Source organism: Emydura macquarii, unplaced genomic scaffold (assembly GCF_026122565.2).
Source record: "Emydura macquarii macquarii isolate MOO-44397 ecotype Brisbane River unplaced genomic scaffold, CSIRO-AGI_Emac_v2 contig_1477, whole genome shotgun sequence".
NCBI classification, from domain to species: domain Eukaryota; kingdom Metazoa; phylum Chordata; order Testudines; family Chelidae; genus Emydura; species Emydura macquarii.
The window spans coordinates 12,957,795-12,978,828 of NW_027131614.1; the positions used below are offsets into that span (position 1 = coordinate 12,957,795).

Here is a 21,034-nt window from a genome sequence, read left to right on the forward strand (position 1 = left end):
ATTGTAACCAATCACCTTTCTGATAAAGAGGAGTCCAAGGATTCCTGCCTAGATCCCCTGCATGGTTGACTACTCTTCACAGAATTTTTATGCTTCAAGAAATTATACTCTGGAGATCCACGGTAGAATGACTGAGTGGAGATGGCATCCCTGTACATTTGTCCTTACTCTTCCTGGATAGTTGTTTTTAGTTATTTTAGTTTTGGCTTCAGATATTTTCTCTGGGGACTGTTCCTTCCTTTCCCTGCTCCAATTCACACACACATTCCTGATATTCGGGGAGAGAATCTAACACTATTTTTCACCTTCTTCTGGCATGACATTTTCTGTATTTCCTATTCTACTCTTTAGACTCTGATTCCTGTGGAGACAGAATTTTCAGATAATCCCATTCTTTTGAGAGGTAAGTGACTGCCTTCCTTTGCTAGTTTTGTTGTGTGTGCGGGTGGGTTGTTTTTTTTTTTCCTCAAAAAAGACTGCCCCAGATCTTGGGGACCGTTCCCCCGGACTGGTCAGAAAGCAGGCATGCTGTAGCTGAATTCTATCTTACCAAGGGAAGGCAGAGCCCATTAATTTGTCCATCTTCAAAGATGAAGGATAGGGTGTGTTTGCATTCCCTTTTGGGGGAAGTAACCTCTGCCTTTCTCAGCTCCTGGGATATCTCTACAGAGGAAAACTGAAGGGAGAATTCCATCTGATGCTGTGCCATAGAATATATGAAATCTGATCTATCTGACAAAAAGCAGGCAGGATACAAGGGAGGGAAGAAGTAAACCTTGGGACAAGAGGCCCCTTTCCACCTGTTTGCTTCTCCCTTAAGGGCTGCTCTTCCTCTTGCTCCTTCATGGCCAGATGTTGGGGTGAAGTGAAGGAGGCAGGCAGTGGAGGATGACAACTGTCAGCAGCAGCTGAGGATATTAATCACAGGCATTTTTGTGCCCTTCCTACCAGCTGAAGGGGTTTCTCTTTCACTAGCTTTTCTGTGCCCCAACCATCTATGTAGTGCTGTTATCAAAGTCCTGCCCAGACATGCTGAAGTCTGGTTTTGTCGGGGAGGCAAGTCTTGTTCTTTGCCAGTGTGACCCAGGGACCTCTTGATACCAAATGGGAGAGGGCACAGGAGATACATACGGTTTTACAGGATCCCCTGCACTGGATATATGAATAATAAATAGTTCACTGAAGGGTGGCAAGAGCCAGTAGCCCACTGATCATCATAATCCTTGCAAAGTGTATGTATGAATAATATTTAAGGAGTTTTGTAGCTATACTAACGATTATGTTCTTAAGGTCTTGGAGTTAAGGCAGATCACCAAGGGATGACATATCCCTGAAATGTTCCTTTCAGACAAGAGGTAGCAGACACCAACCTCCCATCTGGGAATTTGTGTATTGTCTACTGTATGCCTCACAATGTAGGTCTATTTGTTTACCTAGCTACAGCAAAAGAAGAGATTGTGAAATCTACAAAACAGAAAATTCACAAGATGAAACAAACAGCAGGGGATTTCCTATTTATGAATAAAGATAAAGGATGAGACTGGTCTATCTTTGGGAGGGTGGGGGACAAAGAAACAGACTGAATCCTTCACATAGAAGGCAAGCTGACAGCGTGCATGTCTCATAAAAGGAGAGTCACAGCCAATCTAGCTATAAAACACTATATAGATTTTGGGTGAGCAATATTCTACAAGACTTGAGAGTATCTTGTTAATTAAGTCTAGGTTCTAGAATGCATGTTATGATTTTATTATGTATGTAGCCATTTGTTTCTAATACTTGTATTTGTTATTATTTGAATCTCTATGCTTTGTTAAATAAACTTACATTTGATTTCACTATAATCATATCTAAGTACAGTGTGTTAAGCTGAGAGGTGATTTGAAGGGAAACTGGTAGTGGTAAGTTGGGGTATACTGTTTCTTTGAAAGCAGTGAATCTGTGAATACTGTGAGTGTTCAGTAGACCAGGACTTGTATACTCCAGGAAGATGGTTGAGGGTTAGAGTGTGCCTATCGCTAACCTGTAAAGAAAGAGTGGGACTGGAGAGGCCTAGAGGGGTGTGTTTGTGTTGCCTGTAGCCAGTGGAGTTGGGGAACTGACCCCCAGCAGGCACAGATAAGACTTCCTTATGCTTATGGCAGCTGGTAGCAAGGTGCCTCACAACCCTGGGTAACTTCGGGAAGTGTCAAAGCCAGCTACTACTCTGGAGGACTGGACTGGCTGCGTGGGACAGAAAAGTAGAGATCCCCATCTAAATACTCTGCAATGGGAGCCAAACAAGATAGGCAAGTCTTGCATTTTGTTTTTCCATTACAGCAGCGTCTATGTGATGCAAGCTACTACAATCATTATGCCTCTCTCGTAGAAGAGAATTTTCCAGAAAGGATTCTGCAGGGCACCCCACACAAAGACTAACACAACCATTAAAAGATTAGATTCCAATAAGCCAAACAATTTGAATTCATACTCCCTCTCTCTCACTCCTTTGCTCTGCACCAAGATGGTCTAGAAAAGTCTGCCTGCAGCTGAGAAGGGAGAACGCAAAATGGCTGAGTCTTTAGGAATTGGGCCACTCCTTACCAGTAACTGACAGAAATAGTTCTGTCCCCTGAGCTACAGTCTGAAGACTCAAATTAGAGATTGATAAGGAGTATCCAAAGCTATCTTCCACAGAAATATTGCAGATATTATGCCCTACTGCTGTCTGAAGCTTGAAAGAGGTATGGATTCAGACCAGCTAGTCATTTATTTCTAGTGAAAGAGCTTTTCAATCTGCTTTCCCTCCCGCTCCCCCCCATTATTATTTTGCAATTCTCTATTTCTCAGAAAACTACCTACGTAAGCATATAATATGACCCACAGAAAGAGTATGTACAACTTCCACTAGCAAACTAGTAATAGACAGTGAAACCTGAACATGATATTAGAATTGCTGAAATGAGATAGGTAGACCTTGCCTTTTTTTTTTTTTTTTTTTTTTTTTTCAGGGTGAGTTAAAACTTCCTGAGCCAGGAGATTAAGTAGTGTCTTCATTCACTGCAGGAACTGCAGCAGAACCTTTTCATAGTGAAGTTATTCCAGGCATACCTTTATCGAGAAGCACTATAAAAAAGGATGGTTTCTCTATTTCTCTGGAAATTAAGAGACCAGACTCTCCCAGAGGCAGGAGCACATTTAAGAGACTGTTTCCAAGAAGCTTTGTTTTCTATATTTTTGTTGTAATTTGGTTGTGGGATGCCATAAACTCCAAGGTTTTTTGTTTGTTTGTTTAACCCACAGATTTGTCTTGCTTGCAGCAGCTGGCTACATGGCCCAACCAATTCCTGCAAGCCAATGACTAAAGGATAGTCACAACCTTCCAAACCCTATCATTACCTGAGATTACAACAAGTTCCTGCAAGTGGATTGATCTAAAGATTTTTTTCCTAATTTTTGTCCCCCAACCAGCCTACACAGAAAGCTGTGAAAAAATATCCTTTTTGGTCAACAGGTCAGATGCAACAGTACAATTCCCAGCTAAAATTAGGCTCATCAACAAGTAAAAAAAAACAACTGAATTTTCACAGAGTACATCAGTGGAAATGGACTATAACAAAAATTATTGAAAGCAACAAAATGGATGCCTAAGAGAATAAAAAACAAGGTGTCCTTGAGAAGACAACCATCATTTTAAATAATACTTAGAAAAATATATATTATACATTTTCAGAAACCTTTTCTTGTGTTTGGTATTCCCACCTATCTTGAACCTATTCAGTCAATTCTATAATCATTATTCAGACAAACTTCCACTGAGTTAAGTACTGCAGGATTTGGCACATGACTTGTACATTCTGATATTTGGCCAAATAGTGAGGCCTATTGCAAAAATAAGGATATTTTAGTACTTTAACTTCCCCAAAGGTTCACAGCAAACAAATTAAGCTCAGAACAATAATATTATGCATTCTTATTACATTTCATCTGAACTGGTAAAGGATTAGGTGTACTGGATACACAAGATGCACATGGTCTCTTACTAATACTGGTACCTCAAAATTACAACATTCATAATAGCATATTAAAATCTAAATTACAATGGTTGGGTATGCTTATTTTCTGGGGTTTCTGTTGTCTCTCTTTGCTTTCACATATTGTATAAAACATTATCTATCATCCAATATATGCTGTGTATTTTGTATTTATGGCTTATTTTAAAAGCAGTTTTCAAAAAAATTAACTTTAAAAAATTATTTTTTAAATCAAAACAAAACCGTTTCCATGTGTGGATCTTGTATAACATGCACATGAAAGCAAGTCTTCAGAGGCAACTTACTCTTGAGAAAATAGATTATAATTATAATGCTAAGAGAAAATTAACTTTACTTGAGTAGCTAGTCCAGACAGCATTCTAGTATTCTAATTAAAAGCATACTGAGCTAAATTAATCTGTGGTATAACTTCATTGACAATAAAAGTAAATCTAGCCCATTGACTAGGCCTGTGGGCAGCAGAGCACCACACTGTCCTGCCATTTTACCAATTAAGTATGATCAAGAGAATTGAAAATCCAAACCCAAATCAAACATCTGTGCAGGAGACAGAGCTTTTCGGAGGGCTGGTCCGATACGATAGAACAAACTCCCACAGGAACTACAGATGAAACCTCACCACCTTACATTCCAAGTGCAAAGTGCACTTCTTCAAATACATAGCAGTGTGTATGTTTTAAAAAACAAAATCCTACCAAAACAGAACACTACACTGCACACACAATTTCCCCTGGGGGGAGAGGATGAGAGAGAGAATGAATTACACATGACAGTTGTTAGTCATGTTACCTAATGGGCTACTGGAAGGTGCTCAAATACTATTGTGATGATGCCAGTATAAGAATTTATACAGAATAAAATAAAAAACAAATTCAAGAACAACAGAACATAGCTAAGTGACTATTATACATGAATAAATTCATTTAGTACTTAACATTTTTATATGCATATTAGTGATGGTTGCAATGATTGCCCAGATTAGTTATATGACTAAAATAAGAGATTTCATTTATATGCTCTCTTATTCATTGAAGTATTTTAGTTCCTCAGTAATTCTGAGAGTTTAATCTGAAGAATTTTCATATCTCTTTTTCATTGACAAGTACTTAATCCTTTTTAATTATGCAAATTAAGAAGAGTCTATAAAATATAACCCTTTGCCCCCAGAAGTGACACCTGAATGCAATTATCACTTCTTTGGATGTTAAGGGCATGCATTTAGTGTACCAAGTATAAATTGTAGTATTTTATACTCGTAAAGCATTCTTTATGCTGAAAGATTTCAAAGCAATTTATAAACTACATACATACAGCATGAGTGAAATGCATACTCCGGGTCAGATCTTCAGCTAATGTAAATTGTCACAGATACATTCTGGCCTATGACAATTTACACCAGTTTAGGATCTGTCCCCTAGTGCAGAAGCAGCAATTACACAGACATTCACTACAGAACATACTACACTATACCAGGGAAAGGGAAATTTTTGGTCAAATTTGCCTTAATCTTAGGAAAAAAGCCATGGGATCTAACATCCATAAAAAAGCAAAAAGGACCTCAGTTTTTCAGGTCTCATCTGAAAGATACACACACAATAAACTGCACAGAATTCAATTTATCAGTCTCAGAAGGATTCAGAACAGAATCAACCCTCCTAGAGTTTGAACCTGTGATTCAAGGCAGTCTAAGTATTTCAAATGTAATGATCAATAACAATAAACCATAACCCTGTATAGCTTGAATAACTCATAGTTTTTAATATTACCACAATCACCCATAGCATTAAGGAAGTAAAGAAAAGAAGTGGAAAACTGAGTTAAAAAGTACCTTTCAGCATGGAACACCCTCAGAGGCTTTTTGTCATAGTCACTTTCATATCTAAATCTAGGGTCCATTTCCTCATTTATTTCAGGATCATGGTCTAATCTGTAATATCTTCTATCAAAATCACGATCCTCATCAAATCTGTGATGTCTTCTAGGATAAATATCAGGTTTGCTGTCAAACCCGCGATGCTTTCTATTGGAAATGTCCAATTCTTCATCAAGTTTTTTGTGCAATATTCTATCTCTTAGTTCAGCCTCATCATCTAGTCTGCGATATCGGTCCTCCTCCAGTCGTTTCCTATTTAGCAGCTCTTCATAAGCCTCCGTGGAAGTAAAAGCATCTTTCTTGGGTGGTTCTGAATCAGTAAAAGACGGCTGTATTTGTGAACGTAGTTCAGGCTGAACTCTAGTAATAGCAGTAGTTTTTTTACTTCTTTCTGTCTCATGCTGTTTAATAGAAAAAACAATATTAAAAAATACCCATACAAAGAAAATAATTAACCTTCATTCATCATCTCAGTATAATTCAGATTTTCCATCAGTGCTTCAGCAATAGTTTGATTCTGTATTTATGATCATCTCCAAATTTTAAACTCTTCCCAAATGAGGACTTATTAAAAAAAATCCTCTTAAACAGGAACTTAAATACTGGGGGAAATTTTCCTGAAAAAACAAAACCCTTCATCTTACATGATCATTGATTTTCACTGACAATGGGATGGCCAGCAGTCCTCAGTGACAGGCTTCCCATGAACTCAGCTTATATAAGAAAATGCCCTTTCGATTTGAAGGCAGAGGGTTTCCATAGAGCTTGTAAACCCTTACATCTGGTCATGTGCCCAGATGTCCTGATTCCACTGAGGTTCAGGCATCCTGTGATACTTCTTTGTCTGACCAGGCACATGGTTTTTAGGTTCAAAAAACCCTTTTAATCTATTTTTCACCTGCAAAAAATTGTGACGAAGTGGAAGGATGGTATAATGGTTAGAAAGCTGGCCTGTGACTCAAGAGCTCAATTCCTTGCTCCACCGCTGACTTCTTGTGTGACTTTGGGCAAGTCACTAAGGCTATGTTTAAACTACAAATCATTTCGGTATCACTTACGTTGCTCAAAGGTGTGAATAATCCACACCCTTGAGCAACGTAAATTATACAGACCTTAGCACCAGTGTTGACAGCACTATGTTGGCAGGAGAGTTTCTCCCATCAACACAGCTACCACCTCTCATGGAGACAGGCATATTAAGCTGATGGGAGAGAGCTCTCTTCCCTTGTCTTAGAGTGTCTTCACAAGAAGCACTACAGCTGCGCCACTGTAAATGATGTAGTGTAAGCACAGCCTTAGTTTCTCTGTACCTCAGTTCCACATCCATGAAATGCAGATAATAGTACTTCCTTACCGCAGAGGAATGTTGTGATGATAAACACATTAAAGACTGTGAGCCGCTAATAGAATCCATATAAATACAATATAGATAAAGAGTTTTATTTGCATAGGAATAAATCTCTCACAGAGTTTCAGTCACTTTGACATAATGGGGTTAACTTCATCTCCAAACTCTGCTGTGGTGCATGAGGTCTCCCCTTATCAACAGCAAACAAAATGGTGGACAAACCTTGGAAAGTAAGTACAAGACTGCCTGAAGCCACTCAAAGCTCCTAATCAAGAATGGTTCTGAATGAGATGCTACTGAGGACATGGCTGGCAAGGATTGCAGCAGCAACAATCAATTGGATCGTGTATCAGACAAACTCAGTCCTTCTACTCCCACCGCAGAGTACAGTGGCCCATTCTATTGAAGCAGTACAGGAAGCATCGTCAAAGCCTGTCCCCACCAGAAGAGGAAGTTACTCACCTTGTGCAGCAAAAATGGGTCTTTGAGATGTGTGCCCCTATGGGTGCTCCACTGTAGGTGCGTTTGCGCCCCCGCTCTGCTGACTGGAGAACTTTGGTGGCAGTCCATCCCGCCTGCACATGGGCTGCTCCTTGCCTGCCACGAGGCTAGCCAGCGTGCGTGGGCATTCCCTCCTCAGTTCCTTCTCTACCGCAGACTCAACGACTACAACTCCAAAGTAAAGGGGAATAGGGTGGGTCGTGGAGCACCCATAGGGACACACATCTAGAAGAACCATTGTTACTATACAAAGTGAGTAACTTCCTCTTCTTCTTCGAGTAGTGTCCCTATGGGTGCTCCACTGTAAATGACTCCCAAGCAGTACCCACCACTAGAGGCTAGGACTTCAGAGTCAAATCTGATACAGATGATAGTACTGTGGCACCGAATTTGGCATCTGCAGCTGAATCTACCAGAATGGCATAGTGTTCTGCAAGGAATGTGCAGATGCCCAGGTAGCTGCTCTGCAGATTTCTCATGTAAGGATACCCTTGGAGAAGGCGACGAACGAGGAGACCAACCTCATAAAGTGCATGTGTATTGAAGATGGGGAAGCTACCTTACCCAATTGGTAACAGAGCTTAATACAGCCAGAGACCCGCTTAGAGAGTTTCTGAGCTGAGATTGCTGTATCTTTTGACCTATCTGCAAAGAAGAGAAAAAGTCTAGGAGATTTCCTGAAAGCTCTTGTCCTTTCCAAATAGAAGGCCAAGATCTTCTCACATCAAGCATATGGAGGATGGCTTCCCTATTATCCTCATGAGGTTTGGGATAAAAAAGACTAAAAGCTGAATAAATTGATTAATGTGAAATGCAGAATTCACCTTGGGAATGAACTTTGGATGTGGTCTTAGTGTGACCTTGCCCGCCCAGGAAGTAAAAGGGGGATGCACCACCAAAGCCACAATCTCCCCTATCTTTCTGGCAGAGATGATGGCGATGAGGAACGCAGTCTTCATGGAAAGGTGAGTTAGTGAAGAAGTGGCCATGGGTTCAAATGGTGATCTAGTCAGTCCTTTTAACCCTAGATTGAGATCCCATTTGAGAATCGGAAGCTTGGTTTGTGGAAAAGAGGTTTGCTATGCCCTTAAGAAACCTGTTCTTAGTCAGGTGGGAAAAGATAGAGTATCCTTCTACCTGTTGGTGGAAGGCTGCAAGTGCTGCCAGAGGAACCTTGTTTTCTTCTTCGAGTGATTGCTCATGTCCATTCCACTATAAGTGACTAACAAGCAGCACCCTGGAGGTGGGCCAGAGTTAGCGGTGAGCTGCCTGCAGCCCAGCTCTGCTGAAGCCCTTTACTTCCCACACCTTGGACAGAGGCATGGTGGGACGTGAAGGTATGTACTGCCAGCCTGGCAGTTGTTTTGCAGATGTCCCGCCCTAGAATTTCTGCTAGGAAGGCTGTGGATGGAGCTTGAGCTCTGTTGGGTGAGCTGTGGCATCCGGAAGCAGCGCCTTCACCTGCTTGTGGTCGAACACGATGCAGGAAATTATTCCCAAGGAATTTGCGGCAGCCGGAGACTGGTGAAGCTTTCATCCAGCCGGATGCTGCAAAGAAGAGCTGTGTCACTCTCCTGAAGAGCCTCGTACATCCGATGTAGAAACCAGGGCCCCACTCGTGCTTTAGCGAGTGCTGCCTTCTCCTCTCCTCCGAACCGTGTGGTTCAGGGAGACCTGGGGAGAATATATGATTAGTCCAATGAAACCGGGCAACAACCTTGGGCCGGGGGGCCCGGTGCAGTCTCACTGAATCTTATCTTATAGACTACAGTATGAGGGAGGAGCTCTGAGGTCAAAGCCCTGATCCTGGAGACCTTTCTTGCCGAGGTAAATACCCCCAGGGAGGCCACCTTCCTAGAAGGCTAGAGTAGGGGGCCTGACGCCCTGGGTTCGGGTGGTGGGGGCCAGGGAAGCACTGGGTCGCAGGCCTATGGATAGAGCCTCCCACCCCCCTCAGGGGCCGAACCACCATCTGATGGGAGGACCGCAATCCCCCTTCCAGCAGCCAATGGGCCGCTGATATGGCTGCAAGGTGGGGCTTCAGAGAGTCCACGGTCGGTCCGTGGAGCTTTAGCTGCAGCAAGTATTTCCCGGATCGCCTCCCCTGGTGAGAGGCCAGGCAGAGTAACTCGGGACTGCTCCTGGCAGGCAACAGCCACTTCCACTTAACCCGGTAGACGGCCTGCATGGAGGGTTTCCTGCTACCCATCAGTTCACACTGGCTTGTTCTGAGCGGCTCGCTCATCGCCTCTCGCCCACCGATCTATCACTCCCCGAGGTGTCGGGGATGCAGGTCTAGGCACTACAGGTGACCGTGATACTGGTAGCTGGAGTCGCACTGGCTCGGAGGCTCCCGAGGTGGGTGATCAAGAAATCCCGCAGCATGCTGAACTCGTGCTGGCAATCGGGATGGCATCTGATTAGCCCCTCCTAGTTGAGCAGGACTGTATGCAGGAGGGGAGGGCGGGAGAACAAATATAAAGGTCTCTGATCGCTACGGACGAATGGCGTTGGCGAGCGCCTTTGCCCCTTGACCATGGAGGGAGCAGCACCATGGATACCTCGTGTTGCAGACCGATACAGACTGATTCCCTTTGGGGAAATCCCCCTCCAGACGGTCGTAGACGCCCTTAGTAGGAGCTGCGACCCCTCGTGGTGAGGAAGAGGGATCCCTTGACGCGGTGTGCCTTGCCGTTCCTCACCCCTAGGAGGTGATCACCATCAGGTTCAAAGGGCCGATAGGTTCCCTTCATAAGGCTGATGAATGGGTTCCCGCCGCCAGTCGGTGTAGTACATGGTTGCTACATTGACTGACAGTACCTGCACCTCCCTGCTTTCGAGAAGCGTGGGGACCTTCCGCAATCCCTGCGAGCGTTTCGCGGGTCTTCACATCGATGTGCCAACACCTGTCCTTCCTTGGCCAGACGCCTCGTGAGCCAAGGTGAGCGCTGATACAGCACTGTACCCTTTACTCGAGGTGGCCGCTATCAGGGTAACTGAAGGAGCCTGTTCCTTGAACGGAATGCCCCTTCACACATCCCGAGGAGTCGTTCACCAGACTCAGGAGGCTAGGGCTTGCTGCTGTCGGGTTACCCTGCTCCAGGCTTGGGAACTGGGCCTATCTGGGAGGACCAAGCACCGTCAAGCGTGCAGTTACCCCTGCCAGGACTTCAGTAAACACCGTCGGCCAAGTAACAGACTGCGGGGTAAGCCGAAAAGTGTTATAGGGAGTCAACCCCTACAAAGTGGAGGGACCTTTGAGGATGTGCGCCCCTAACATCCAGGGCGGCATACCGGGTTCCTGTTTCCACTACTGGAGCTGGGGGGACCATGCGAGACTTGAGCCCCTTGTTTGGAATTTGTCAGACGACATAGGTCTGCCACTGTCCTCAAATCCCCCCCCTCCTTTTTTTGGGAGGAGGGGACAAGGAAGTACCTCGAGTAGGACCTCTCCCACCATCGCCTGCAGGACCTGTCCCGTTGCCCTGGCTGAGGCAACCTCAACCTCTTGGATGTGGAATTGCCACTGAGAGGGTAGAAGGGGGCGTCGAGGGACCGGGGGAGGAGATGACCGGGGCCCTACTTCGCCGAGCTATCTTCGGGGCCCAGTGGTCCGAAGGCCTTCTGGCTCACCCAAGCCTGAAGGAGGGTATAGGCTAGGGCACTGCCTTTGCGTACACCAGCAGAAGGGGCCTCTTCCGATTGCCCCATAGCCAAGAGGAACTTTACTGAGGGCCTAAGGAGCCAGACTGGGTGGATGGTATCTCGTAGACACCCTGACTCTGTCCCCTTGCCCGTAGGTCGCGAGACGACTATGGCTGGCCCCTCCGCTGCTGTTGTCCCTGGAGACCTGCCTGATACCTGAAGGTCTGTGGCGCATAGCGGCCCAGGGAACGGAGCATGGTCTAGGAGTCCCTGAGACCATGTAGCTCCGCCTTTATGCGAACGAAGAGAAGGCTGACCCTGATGGGCTGCTGGACCTTTTTGGGATGGCCCAGGATTGCAGCCACTAACCTACAGGCATGCCAATGGCAGAGGGAACAGCTCTGCCCACCGAAAAGGCAGCAACTGAGAGTGGCAGGAGTGCTGCTCTAGCTCCCATGGTATCCTGCCCTGCAATGGCCTACAGGCTTGGCGTCTGCTGCTGGGCAGAGCCTCAGCAAAGTGCTCACCCCAAGGGGCTCACCTTCCACTTTCTGGTAGTGCTATTGAATAAAGTTTTTCCAAACGAGTCTGGCTTGCAGTCGCCCTTGTTGTCTCGAGTAGAGCCCGTCTGCCCCACCTATCCCTGTGGCTGGCAGCAACCACCACCAGGGACCCGAGGCGGGGTGGTGAACAGTATTCAAACCTCTTGGCTGGGCATAATACTTTTCTTGGCTCATTTAGGCATCAGGATACAGAGGAAGGGATTTTGTCACAAGACCCTCACTATGTTGGGCACCCCTCTGTAGGCCAGGGCAGCTACCACACTGTGGAGCCCCTTGGTGGCATATTAAAGGTTGTCTGACGCCCCTCTTGCTCCTTTGCCTCCAGCCCTCTGGTGGAGGCCACCTCCTGAGCAGTCCATGGTGTGCCCTAGAAACAACTAGGGCTCGGGAGTGTGCTTCATCTGGCGGGGAGGAGAGGGTGTGGCGGGGGGTGCTGCATGCCGCAGCAGCCCCTCTTCCCGCCAACCGGCGGACCTCACAGAAGTCGCTGCCCATGGGGCTGAGTTGTTGTCCGAGGGTGATGGTAGCCTTTTTCTTGTACTTGAGGCACTGGCTGCATCCCTGAGGGGTTGACGGACCGTGGTCCCATCCTGCCTCGGGAAACCCCTTAGGATTCCATACAGCCATTGAGGCGACCATTTCCTTTGAGGCTATCTGCCTGGGGATCTGGCACCTTTGTTGATGGTTGCTCCCCCAGGTACTGCGTCCCCAAAGGGACACTGAGGCACCGTTGACAGACCACTGCTGGGGCTGCCCAAAGCCTCTTACTGTGCGGTACCATCGCTCCAGAGAGCAACCCTTCGGCGACAACCACCTCAACTCCCTGGCTCATTGCAGGTGCCGCAGTCAGAGCAGGCATACGGACAACGCTCTGGGTGACCCAAGCATCATCCCTGCACCGAGGACTTTTTGCACTCTCCATGCGTCTCGGCACTGGCCTCGGTGCATGGCGAACTCCTCGGTGCCGAGTCTTTTTCCGGCCACCGAGCTTGGCGCAGCCTTGGTACGGGGGGCGAAACCTCGGTGCCGAAGCTGACTCCAGCATCTGTGCTTGCCTCAGTGCAGGGCGAACTCCTCGGTGCCGAGTCCATCTCCAGCATCCGAGTTGGCGCAGCCTCAGTGCTGAGGTTGACTCTGGCATCCGGGCTTTGCCTCGGTGCGGGGTCGAACTCCTCAGTGCCGAGTTGTCTCTGGCATCCGGGGTTCCTCGTTGCCTCAGCGTGGGGGGGGCAACCTCCTCAGTGCTGAGCCTGTCTCTGGCTACCGGGTTCTGCAACGCCCAGCAAACACCTCAGTGCCGACTCTTTCTCCGGCATCCGGGTTCTGCACTGCCCGACTCCTCGGTACCGAGACTGTCTCCGGTGACCGGGATCAGCACCGCGTACTTGCTGGCAAACTCTTCAATGCCAGAGCAGTGGGATGGACCTCACCTGGTGCCAGGGGGTCAAGACCAGTGTCAGGCGGGTGACTTCACTCTCTGCTTCAATGCAGGTCAGTCCAGTGACCGCGACCTGGATAACTTCTAGGGGAGCATCCTGCTCTACCCTAGGAAACTGATCTGCAGGAGATCTTCCTCCCCACAGCGGGGATCTCCTGAGCCATTCAGGGGGTCCCAACATGGGCTTCCCCTTAACGTCAGCCCCTTCTCTCTCATGGAGGTATGGGCGGCGATGGCGTATGCAAGGCCAACAAGGCTCTTCCCGCCCTTTGGCCTCCGAAGCCGGTAGGTACCAAGGGGCTCCCACACTCCTTGAGTCAGGGGAGGCTCCCTGGCTGGAGACGCTGGCTCCAGCAGCGGGTCTCCGTGATCCAACCTCGGTGCAGATCGGTGCTCCACCCCGCCTGCTCCGACGGTGCGGGGGAATCCAAGTGTGTCCGTCTCTGCAGTGCCGAGTAGAGTTGGTGCCGATGGTGCTCTCTGCACCGGCGGCACGCTGGATACCGCAGCGAAGCAGTTGGCTTGGAGCTGGCTCGGAGCTCCGTGAGCCGGGCTTTCATGCAGATTTTCCGGAGGACTGAAAGCCTTATGATCTGTTCTTTTACGAAGAGCTTCCCCCCCATGCTTTAGGCAGTGGGAGTCGGTTAGCAGGAAAGCCTTCCTGCTGGAGCGCACGGCTTGAAGCCATGACACCGGAGCATACCTGCTCCCGGTAAAAACTAGTAAACTAACTACCACTACAGCAGTTACTAATCTAACTAATTAACACAAAAAATCCTAGTTTAATGTTTAAACACAGGGAATAAAGCACTTGCAATGGAAGCGCAGGCAGTTCCAGTAACCGCCACAGGAGGAAAGAAGGAACTGAGGGGGCATAGGGCTGGTAGTGCCTCATATACCACAGCATGTGCGCGGGACTCCAGGGAGCACCAGAGTCGGCCCTACCGGATCTGCTAAGGGGAAAAGAGTTCCGTTAGCCATGCATGGAGGCGTGCACACACCTACAGTGGAATGGACATGAGCAATCACTCGAAGAAGAACCATACCCATTGCTGGACATGGCTGATCACCTGACCCCAGGGGGTGAGGAGGAAACCTGTTAAAGGAAGAGGCGTTTTTGTCTCTGGAGCTCTCCCTTGGAATCCATCTACGAAGCAATATCAGGCAACTGACAGACTGCCCATGGGGGTGGGAGGGCGCCTGGCTGAAGAAGTCAGCTCAGCCAGCCTGTGTGGTAAGATTAACGATCAAAGACTGTAAGGCTACTGAAGTGTTAAATTTAGGTTAGAATGCGATTTACCTTTTTATTTCTTCCTGATCAATGTGACTCAGGTGCCCTTAACTGGGCAAAGAAATAGCAATTTATCAAGAATTACTCACAGCTGTCCCCCTCTCCCTTTTAGTCTCTTAGGTGCAAGATGTGCACCTGAAGTCTTTCTTCATGTCACCACGTATGTGCTCACACTTCAGAGTCCCAGAAAATACACCTCCCAGAAGCAAAAGGGGAATGAGGATCTTTAAGAATAAATTTCCATTTCTCCCCACTCTAAAAGTTTTCTTGGAGATAGCTCTGGTTCCTTCTAGGTCTTCCAAGTTTTCTGAACGGGGTGCAATGTTTTTCCAGGATTTCCTTCCCTTCTCCCAGACAAATAAAAGGAACTAAAAGAACAGCAAATAAGAAAAAATCCTTAAAAGCAAATTAAAGAGAATCATATTATTCAAATTCCTCTAGCTAAGACATGGAGGAATAAGATCTAGAAACCCTGTCTAGTTGTTTCTGCCTAATTTTTTATGCCAATGACAAGAAGATTTTTCATATTTCCAGTGTGAAAACAAAATGAGCAGAGTTCTCAAGACTCAAGAGAAAATGCACAAAAAATTCCTCGGATCCCCTCAATAGATTTGAAAATGTCAGCCTAGAAAGATGGGAACACTTTAGCAGCAGAGATCACCTTAACAGACTATCCACAAGGTTCTACAGTAGCTTGAAAGACAAAATGAATTATTTCCAGATACTCAAATGTAATAGGATCTTCCATGGCCATGCGGCCTAGTAGCTAGATCGCTGGTTTTTCAATCTGTAAGGCCAGAGAAGGTAGTAGGGGGACCCGGGTCCTCCCTTTCCAGTGGGTCCCTTGCCCAGGGCCCTGTGTAGGTCAACCCCTAAACAGGGGAGATGCGTCTCCCTCCTGGAGTGTAGGGGGGTTGGGAGGGCATCAAGACCCACTTTCCTGAGGTACTTTCTACAAATCTCTAGTTTGGGGAGTGGCCCCACTAAAATTTGCAGGCTCCCCTTGGGCAGAGACGTCCTTACTTGCCTCAAGTGGCTGCACTGGCTGACGGGTCACTGATCCATCCCTTTGGGCAGACAGACAGAGAGCTCCTGTCTCCTCACCAGTCAGTCCCCAACTGAGCCAGGCTCCCTTCTTTTCTCCCCCCTCCAAGGACTGGCATTGGCTGCAGGTATAGCGGGACGGAGCTAGCTGAACCCAAAGATTTTCTTTAACCCCCGCTGTACCAGACAGTTTCTTTGCTCCCTCACAACAAATTAGACAACAAAGCAGTATTATCACTGGATGAGGGTGCTATACATTCTGTTGCAGAGGCATATCTTTCAAAGGATTCAGGAAACAGGCAGACAGAGACCCATACATTGGAATTTGAAGCCTCAGCAGCATCAATGCAAGTTTCAGTTCTGTCCACTATCATACAGCATGTAGAATTCTCAGAATCCAGCAAGGACTAGATACTAAATTCCAACATGAAAAAAGATGTCTGGTTGTTGCTTTTGTGGCAATATCTCTTTAGATAAAGTAAAATTCTCAAATAAACTCTCATCCTAGAATCTCATCCAATGCATTGACAGATAAGTACTTATAAATATGGCCATGGTGATAAGATACCCACACAGAGATCCTCCAAAAAGCTCTCAGAAGGACACGTTTGGAGGGATTACTGAAAAATCTATTGTGGAATATGCAAAAAGAGAACACCTTTCTTCCAGAATCCACATATACCTAGGAATTTCAACACCACAGGAGTTCCTTTAAACTATTCTGTAAAGGCAATCCACAAAAATATTGTACTATAGCTGTCATGGCACAGATCACAGCACGTAAGTTGTACCGCAATTAACAGACCTAGTACTTGCAACACTATCCAAACAGGAACTGTGGCATAACAACCAACAACCTGTACTTCTCACATCAAACATAAGGTATAGGGGATAACCTGTCTATTTTTTCTGAATCAGTGGCAACAAACCAAGACTGTCTGATGATACTGGAAATTTTCTCAGAGTTATCCATTGATTTGACTCATGCTGATCTTTTTTACCCCATTACTAAAGCAAGACATTATAATAAATATACCCAAGCTATTCACCACTTGCTAGTTAAAGGTGCCATACAGCCAGTTTCAGATGATCATCTTTTTTCCAAGTCAACTAGAACAAGGTCTCAGACATCACTAGTGCCTGGAAAACAATTGGCCTTTTACCCTCAAATTGACTAGAACTATCAGAAAAAGACACTGCACTGTTAGTCACACATGTGTGTGTGTGGAAGGATGGGCAATATTTTTACTTACTTGCAGAGAAAAAGGAAGTGGGAAAGCCATGTAGGTTCAAAAATGATGTTCCTGCTCAGCAAGAAAATTTCACAGGCTGCCTGCACCTTATTGGAGTAAGGACTTTTGGAGTATGAGAATGGGTTGAATTTCTCAGGCACCAGGTTTCAACTCTATAGGGTTTTCCCTATATTTACCAAGTTCATGGAATCACTCTGTACATATATACATTAGCACACGTAAATACACACACATACACACACACACACACACACACACACTACCTCTCTAATCAATTTAAGGTACCAAAGAGCCAGTAGGTGATTCCAATGCAGGAGGCTCCTCTCCCAGGAGGGAAGTCATTCAAAACTTTAGACTTTGACAACTTTTAAGCATTCCATGAAAACATAAACACTTGTTCTTGTAAATCTTATTTCTGCAAATCTTATTCAGCCAAAACTCACATCTGCATCAGTGAGCGTTTTGGCTAAGTAAGGACAGTGAGACCATGTTTTAGAGCCAAATTTACAGGCTGCTTCCTAGGGGCAACACCCAGATTATCTATGGCCATCTACTTAGCTTGAAGGGGAGGATATGTATATGGGTGCATCTTTTAAATAACATATAGGATTATATTTATTTTTTGCATTCATTTAACTGGCTAAACTCACTACACAAATATTTAACTGTGTCCTTAACACTGGAAGCATGCTAGTTAAAAAGTCATACTTCATGCCCCATTTTCAATTTCCAACAGGAACAATGCAAAGTTGACCAAAAAAATCAAAATTGGGGTCAATCTAGCCAGTGTGGCTATATTATGTTAAAAACAATCGTTTACATTTATTTAAAATATATTTTATTATTGTGCTGTATTAGACAATATCTACAGATATAAAATATTGAGAGCCTAAAAATGTTAAGAAATATTCTTCCTCATCTGCCTATTATTGTTTTATAGTGATGGGTTCTAAACAAAAAAACACCTGAAAGACAGATTCCTGAGATTACAATCTAAAAAAGGGATATCACATGCACCAGGAAGAAGGATAAGGATAAAGGTGACAAAAGGCTGTTAAAATACACATACCTTGATGCAGTTTGTTTTAAATAAGTTCCCGTCTCCTTCCAATTTAAAACAAAACAAAACAACACACTACTAATAAGTGCAGTAGGAGGACAGAGACAGATCAGTGAGGCAAAATGGCTCCAGAATAGTGATAACTGCTAAAATTATCTCTGTGTGGAAAAAAAGGGGTGAGTGCTGAGGGGGAATACTAACAGCAAACACATATTCTTCACCTCTCCTATTTTGAAGAGACTTACCACAAGTAAAACCTCCAGAACAATTGACATGGAGAAAAATTCTTAACCTTATTTAAATTCTCTCAGAGTGAACTGACTTCAGCAAAATCTATATTACCTCTGTGTTTTTCTTTCCTATTTTTCTTAACCTTTCATTCCACTCTTCCTTGTCCCTGAGATACTGATTGTACTCCCTGTTTCTTTCAAGCCGTAGTTTCTCCTGAAACAGACATTGGAAAGTGCTTCAGAACTTTGTGCTTTAAGGAGAGGGCTTTTAACTTCACAGGAGATATTAAAAGAATAATTTCTGACTTGTTCTCTGTCTTTTTGATGTACAAATAGACCCTGAAGGTATTTTGTTTTAATTAGTTTGTCATTCAGTCAAGTTTGTACCTCTTTAAGTATGCCAGTATAGTTAAAGAGGTACAACAATTGTATATAGACAGGACCACAGTCAGTTACAGCCTAGGAAGGAAAGGTTATTCAATTTACAGTAATTGTGGGTTCTTTGAGATGTGTTGTCTTTATACACTCCATTATTGGTGCACACATGCTCAATGCACTTGAGTTCAGATTCTTTTGGCCAGCAGTATCCATCTGGAGCCATGCCTGCACCCTTAGTGTTCTCATGCCTCCAACTGAGGGCATAAAGGATGGGACATCTCAAGCACCTCACAATTTCTTCTCCAGTATCCTTCACCTTCACCTGAATCCTGGTGTTTTCAGACTCCACAGTAACAGGGAAGGAGGCCAGGTCATGGAACATATAGAGACAACACCTTTTGAAGAACCACAGTTACTGTAAGAGAAGTAATAGTTTCTTCTTCGAGTGCTTGTCAATATATTCTAGTAATGATGACTCACAAGCAGTGACTTGGATTAGAATAGGTGGATGCTAGAATTCCACCTAACCAATGATTTTAGGCTAGCCCCACCAAAAATAGCATCAGGCCTACCACTATGTCATAATGCTGGATAAACTTGTGCACTGAACACAAGTGGAGGCCCTACATATTTTTAGTTTTGGAACATTTCTCAAAGAAGCAACAGAAGCTACTTGCACTCTCACAGACTGCATTCTCACTCCCATTGGTGAGTCTAATTCATAGCACAGACCAATACAAATAGAAATCCAGTTAAAAAGTCTTTATGTTGAAATGGTGTGACCTCTCACCCTATCCCCATAAGCTATCTGGAGTATACCCTAAATGTCTTAGATCTATCGATGTAGAAAGAGAGTGCCCTAAAAATGCATAGGGTGTGAAACTTAGCCTCACTTTTATTTGAATGTGGGTTTGGGAAAGATATAGGTAAGTGTATAATCTGTTTAAGATGGAAGTTAGAGCACCTTCTATATAAATTTTAGGTGAGGTCTCAATGACACCCCATATTTATGAAAAGCTGTACTTGCGGGCCTTGTGTTAGTTTTTCTGTCACACCTACCTCTCTGGTCAATGTTATTACTACTGAAAAGGCTGTTTTGATGGAAAGATGATGTCAATAGTGGATCAAAGGGTGGGCACATTAACAAAAATCAGTATAATATTTAGATCCCAAGGAAAGTGTGGTTGTCTGACTGGAGGGATACTCCCTCACATAAGGTCTTTTAGGAACTAAACCACTATAGGCTGTGAAAAAAACCCTACTCCCCTAAATTGAAGGGGAGGAAGCTGATATGGCTGCTCGTGAATCCTCAGACAGCTCGCTGCAAGTCCAGAGTTCTTTAATAACAGAAGATATCCCAGTATGTCTGGTATCTAAGCGAGAAACGGAGATAACTGGTATTGCTGTGCCCAAATAGTGACTATTTTCCACTTGCCAGAATAAGTATGCCCTTGAGAGTCGTTTCTACTGTGGATAAGAATGTTTTGTAGTTCAGTTAAGGTCTCTACTGATGTTAGCCAGCCAGTGTCCATGCCATAAGACCCAGGGAACATGGATCCAGATAGAGGATATGACTGACTCTTTGAGATATTACATATGAGTAGAGAGATAATTGTACTGGAGGTTGGATGGAGAGATTTTTTTAACACTAATGACTATCTAATTGTATGTAACTACTTACATAACAAAGAATAGCCACACAGTGAGTAAAGAAGTTTGGACACTGCAAGTTCTAACTCATAGTCATGAGTGGTGAGAAGGAACTCAGAGGTGAATGGAATCGCCTCATTCCTTTATGCTCTCGATCAGACACTCAAGGACATTTGGGATGCAGGCATAGTCCCCCAGCAGACAGCGCTGGCCAAAAGAAAATGAACTCAAATGCACTGGGCACACATGCATAAACAGTGGGATACATATGGACAAACACTTGAAGAAAACTAGCTCTTTTCAACCTTATGACCTTTCAAGGAAAGAGCCATGGGCAAGTTATGGTGACTCTTTAGCCTCTTGTTAGGTGCTAGGGAAGGTGTCCTGCATCTGAGTTCATCTTTGGAACAGTGCTCCTTTTTGCTTCTAAGAGGTGTTCACACAGATATAATGGTGGATGATCGAGGCCTTGCACAGGCAACCCTGGATTCTGGTATTTCCTAGCTTTTTAGTGCTTGACTTTGTAACCTTAATAATGTTCTTTTAAAGTAGCTTGTGTGTAATTTCTTATGTTTTTAAAGATGCAAACTGAAAAAAACAGATTATTCCATCATGTAGCATCATACTGACATCCACATTTGACATCAGCAGAGTTGGAATCTTTAGATTTTCCACACAGACCTCTGCCACTTGAGCTAACAAAGTAACTGATGGCAATAGTAAATC

The 21,034-nt window shown here is 44.9% G+C and overlaps 1 protein-coding gene across 2 annotated transcripts in view; it reads right to left on the reverse strand.

The window, feature by feature from the left end:
• Nucleotides 1–21,034, reverse strand: part of CSPP1 (centrosome and spindle pole associated protein 1) — a 165,122-nt gene that overhangs the window by 99,956 nt on the left and 44,132 nt on the right. For both annotated transcript variants that reach the window (XM_067553656.1, XM_067553654.1), the window contains 2 exons: nt 18,393–18,494; nt 5,863–6,308 (listed from right to left, as the gene is read on the reverse strand). In XM_067553656.1, coding sequence (XP_067409757.1) covers nt 5,863–6,308; nt 18,393–18,494 — 548 coding nt within the window. The remainder of the gene's footprint in view (nt 1–5,862; nt 6,309–18,392; nt 18,495–21,034) is intronic.